At 43.7% G+C, this 4,978-nt stretch overlaps 1 protein-coding gene across 1 annotated transcript; it reads right to left on the bottom strand.

Annotated features, from left to right (window-relative positions):
- Nucleotides 1-1,066: 1,066 nt before the first annotated feature.
- On the bottom strand, nt 1,067-4,531 carry pex13 (peroxisomal biogenesis factor 13). Its single transcript, XM_034608317.1, has 4 exons — nt 4,286-4,531; nt 2,843-3,570; nt 2,067-2,189; nt 1,067-1,749 (listed from the first exon to the last, which is right to left on the bottom strand). The coding sequence occupies exons 1-4, from the start codon at nt 4,357-4,359 to the stop codon at nt 1,403-1,405; spliced, it is 1,272 nt and encodes a 423-aa protein (XP_034464208.1). The 5' UTR covers nt 4,360-4,531; the 3' UTR covers nt 1,067-1,402.
- Nucleotides 4,532-4,978: the final 447 nt, after the last annotated feature.

Genomic DNA, 4,978 nt, shown 5'->3' with positions numbered 1-4,978 from the left:
ATTTCCTCAAACCGTGTAAACATTGAGGTGCGGCGAAGGTTCATCCTTCGCCAAAGGAGAAGATGTTGTCATAACTCCAGTGTGCATTGTCCTATCACCGCCAAACTTCTGTCTCATGATCAGAGACCAAGCCTGAACAGCTCTATGTGTCAATATTTCCTCAGTGTCATAGCACCACCTACTGATTCGCCATGAAACAGGAAGTACTTTGTGAATCCACTATGCATTATCCAACCGGCTCCGAACTACTGACCTATGATCACAATCCTGACCTGAAGACATCCATATATTAATATTAGTGCAGGGTCATAGCGCCACCTACTGATCAGTGTGAAAATTAAGTTGTTGTAACATTGTCCAATTGACACAAAATTGCTCACGCTACATCAGAGCCCCTACTTGAAAAGATCTATTAGTCTGTATGTAATAATATTGATGGCGCCACCTACTGGCAACAGTAAGTAAGCTTTGTTTTACAACTATCATTCGATTTGCATACAATTTTCACAGTGTGATGTGCAATTGATAGTGTGGACCGTAATGAGCAATTAGCAGGCAAGGATCGCAACTCGTGACGGATGCAGGAAGTGAAGTGTTTGTCCTTGCCGCAGTGCGCAAAACGCGTGCAACGCGGAGACGTGCGCTTGGTCATTGATCGCTCCCTCCACCGACCGCAACAGGCTTGAAAATGCCTGTGCTCGGGCCCGTCAGTGCTACAACGTAGCCCTAGTTCCATTTGAGTTTATGTATAACAATACATACTTGGACATCAATTTATTAGTGTATTGGCAATAGTGCTGTGAAATAGATATAGATAGATAGATAGATAGATCACAATGGCCAGATCATTTGGAAATATATTTATTTTCAAAATTACTATTAAATATTTTTTTACAAATTTCATCCTGTGAACTGTTGGAAACTTGCTAAATTAGCCCCTCAACCTGGATGAATCAAATCCCATTTGCTTCACAGAGAAAACAGTGTAAAGTCCAGACCAAACACAATGTTACATCATTACAGTATCAAACCAAACACCCTGGCTTTGTTTTTACACCGTCACACAGGTGATACATCAGTGCACCTCATTTACTTAAACATTAAAATAATTTCTGTCTCAATCTATTTCAATCTTGACATAATATTCTGTATGAGACATGATTTTAAGAACCTATTCTGACCAATGACCTTAGTAAAGGCTCCGATTATGTTAGATGATTTGAATCATCATAGATGAATCTATAAAGTACTTTGAGCTTCTTGGTGAGGTCCATGATGTTTCTCCAATAATCTATTGTCAGCTGATTATTAGTTCAACGTTTCTAACAAGTACGGACTGAGCAGATGCATGTTATGAGCCCACACAGACCTGCATGTAGCGGTATGTACATATGCGTAAACCTCACAAGTCTATTGTCTCATTAATGTTTAGCACTGTGCAGGAGGGCACACTGGAGGCAGCTGGTGCTTCTCTGTACACTGACTCTAGCAGCTCCTCTGAGGAAGGCGAGGTGGAGGCCGACCAAGGGCCTGGGGTGAAGCCTTGGGTGGGATTTGGTTGTGGGTGTGAAGACGAGGCCGTCTGGGAGGCGTGTGTGTTTGCTTGCTGGATCTGAGAAAGCCTCTCCATCTCTGCGTGCTTACGGCCTCTCCTCTTACCAAGTACCTTAACGTAGTTGGCTGGGACAAGCCCTGTGGTCTGACTGTCCACGCTGGCTAGCAGCCAGCCGCGCACCCTGGGCTGTTGCTCTGCACACAAGAGAGAATAAAAGGTCTGAGCTCATCGACATGGAGGAAATATCATGTTATCAATATATACTGTATATTGTGTGCTACGACATTTTTTTTTTTAAGAATCAACTCAGAAAACGTTAATAGATCAGAAAAACAGATGAAAGCCTAAAAAATAAATCTTACCCCAATCTAATACATCTGTAAAATGTGTTCACTGATTTGCAACATTGAACATAAAGGTTGAATGCACCAAGAAACATTCAAAGATTTCCCTGTGGGGGAAACCTGAGGGCAGAAAATAATGGCCCTCAGTCACTAAGGAGCTCTCTCACCTTTAGGGGCCAGGTTGACCATGTCCCCCGCCCGAACAGAAATCTCCTCCTCAGACGCAGCAGTGAAGTCGTACTCTGCTCTGGCCACTACATGGTCATCCTCTCCACTGGCCCAGTCGGTGGCTAAATAAAGAAGCATTAAAGATGGTTATTTGTTTGGAGTAAAAGACTGGCTGGATACACCAATACTATGAGATTCACTTTCTAACCATGTATAGAATATCATTTGAGAAATATTTATGTTTTAATCAAACACGTAGAACATATGTAGAGTAATGGTTGCCTTTGGTACAAGTGATGTAGTTCTTGCATATTTTCTAGTATTTTCCCAGTGATCAGAGGCTGTTGTCTAACTGATACTATCTAGACATATGGTCCTCATCTGTTTGCCTATGTGCAACAAGATGGTGCAAGTTTTCATTCCAAGTAACTGATAAAACCAGGTGTCATTGTGTATGGAAAACCACCTGCAGTCATAGGGTTTGATGTCTCGAGGTGAGAGCTGATGATCGAATATATAAAGTAACAGTTTTGTGTTTATTATTAATAGTTTATAGTATTAATAGGTTATTTATTTATAATAATTCATAACAAATTCAGTCTTCTTCATCATACGGTTGTAATAATGACATCTTGGGAATCAATATCAATTATAAAGGCCAATATATTGGTATCAACCCCAAAGGAATCCACTTGGGTCAAGCTCTAATATAAAAACTTGGGAAGGCATTATCTCATCTACGAGTAGCAAATCTTAAATGTGCTGAAAGTCTCACCATTTTCTTCAGGGCTAGGGCTGGAGCTTAGCAGTTTCCAGATGAGGTAAGGTCCGCCCAGAACCACAGCAAAAAACAGAAAGATTGGCCAAGATTTGACAGTCTGTTCCTCCATCCCTGCTCCAAGCCCTGGGGATGCATTCGTAGCAAGGGCATCAGTAGCACTGTCTGCCCATAAGTCCTCAACTTCTGCATTTGACCTCCGCCCCAGCAGCCTCTGTAACCGCCGGTAGAGGTAACGCAATGTTCGCACCAGAGCAAAGGCTGACAAGACTCGGGTGAGGTGAGTACGTAGCCGCGTTAGGTGGTTGGCTACGTCCAGCACGGCACGGAAACTGTTATACACGGCAGAGAAGGTGGCGTCCATCATCATGCTAACTGAGCCAAAGGCCTGAACGATGCTCTCGATTGACTGGAAGGCACCGCGGCTGCTCTCCTCTGCCTGCTGCACAAACCTGCTGGGGGCCACGTCTTCTTGGTGGGAGAGGCGACTGTACCCTCCCTGGCCATAGCCGCCACCACCACCCCCGTAGCTGTAGGGGCTGTAGCCGCTGTACATGGAGCTCCCATAGGGGCTGTAAGATGAGGCAAAAGGGCTGTAGGATGGACGGTAGGACTGCTGGACGGGATGCTGGACAGGACGAGCGGGCACTGGGGGCACCATCCTGGTCAGGATAGGAGGGCCGGAAGAAGTGGAGGGCCCTAAGGCTCGTCCAAAGTCTGCAGACCTATAAGATAGAAAGGTCAAGATAAGAAATTAAATTAGCCATGTGACTGATGTGTGACTTACCCTACAACAGGCATTAGGTTAATCATTAACAGGATGTTCAAAACAACCCTCAGGGTTAACTCGTACGAAAAACAATACGATTTGAAACAAGATTTTAGGATTTGTTCAAACCCAACACACAACGTTATTGGTATGAAACTACAATTGCAAGCAATGAGGTAACATGTTGAATCTGATGGCTCACGAGTAAGCAGAGAAGATCTAATATAATGTGACTATCGTGTTAAATATTACCTACAATTATAAATACAATTCATTTATGTTTAGTCTGATGTACTCTACAGTGTTTACATTCATGATCACGTAAAGAAACAGAGAAGCAGGACGTACAGGTGACGTCTGTAAAGAAACCCCAGGGCCTGAACATAACAGGGCCTCGTTGGGCCTAGCTCAGAAGTTAGCTGTCCGGACTCGAGTCTTTAGCTAGTTAAGTAGACTGAGAGGATACAATTTATACAGAGGATACAGTTTGCCTAAGTGTGTGACTGCTAGATAACAACTTGTCATTCCCGCCATAGTCTTTACTTTTTGGTTTCTCGTGCAACAACTTCAGCATTAGCTAGCTAGCAACCAGAGCTAACCAGCTGCAGCCAGTAAACACCGAGCAGATTCCAAGATGGCGAGCGAGCTGCCGCGGCTAAAGGCGCGTTTACCTGTAGTTCACAGGCGCAGATATCATCCCTGGAGCCCGTCTCTCCCACGGCTTTGGGGGAGGCTGTGAGTCCATTATGAGACAAACGTGTAAAAATAACACGGAACAGTCAGACACTGTTTCTGCTGCTGCCTTCCAGGGCTCCTCGTAATTCTCTCCTCCTGACACCGCCACTCGTGCTCTGCGTGTGGACTGTGTGGACTATACAAGACTTTACGCAACACTGGCTCTGTTTAAACCTGTTTTGACCTGAATGTTGTGTGTTCGATCTTTACACGACTTTAGAGATTTCAATCTCCAAAAAGATATAAAGGAAGTATAAGGGTGGCAATGAATGTCCATATTCACATCAGCTCCTGAAGGCACCACCTGTGCTTGTCGTTACAGGAACATGTGTGACGTGACTTTATCATATAAATGCAGCAGTCACTGTAATTAATTAATTTAATTAAAAAAAACACTATAATACACTTCACTAACTTAAAATACACACATGCATTAATAATATTTCACACTCGATTTACAAGGCCTGAGCCGTAAAATGAGCCGTAAAATAAGCCGCACTTTACACTTCAGTCCAGCAGAGGGTGCTGTAACTTAGCAGAAAAGGCAACGCACCTACAATAATAGAGATAAAATAAGATAATAGTCCCACACCGGGGAGATTTGCTACAGCAGTAAAGAGGACAGCCAA

This window comes from Hippoglossus hippoglossus, chromosome 15 (genome assembly GCF_009819705.1).
Source record: "Hippoglossus hippoglossus isolate fHipHip1 chromosome 15, fHipHip1.pri, whole genome shotgun sequence".
NCBI classification, from domain to species: domain Eukaryota; kingdom Metazoa; phylum Chordata; class Actinopteri; order Pleuronectiformes; family Pleuronectidae; genus Hippoglossus; species Hippoglossus hippoglossus.
This window is presented reverse-complemented; position numbering and strand designations above follow the sequence as displayed.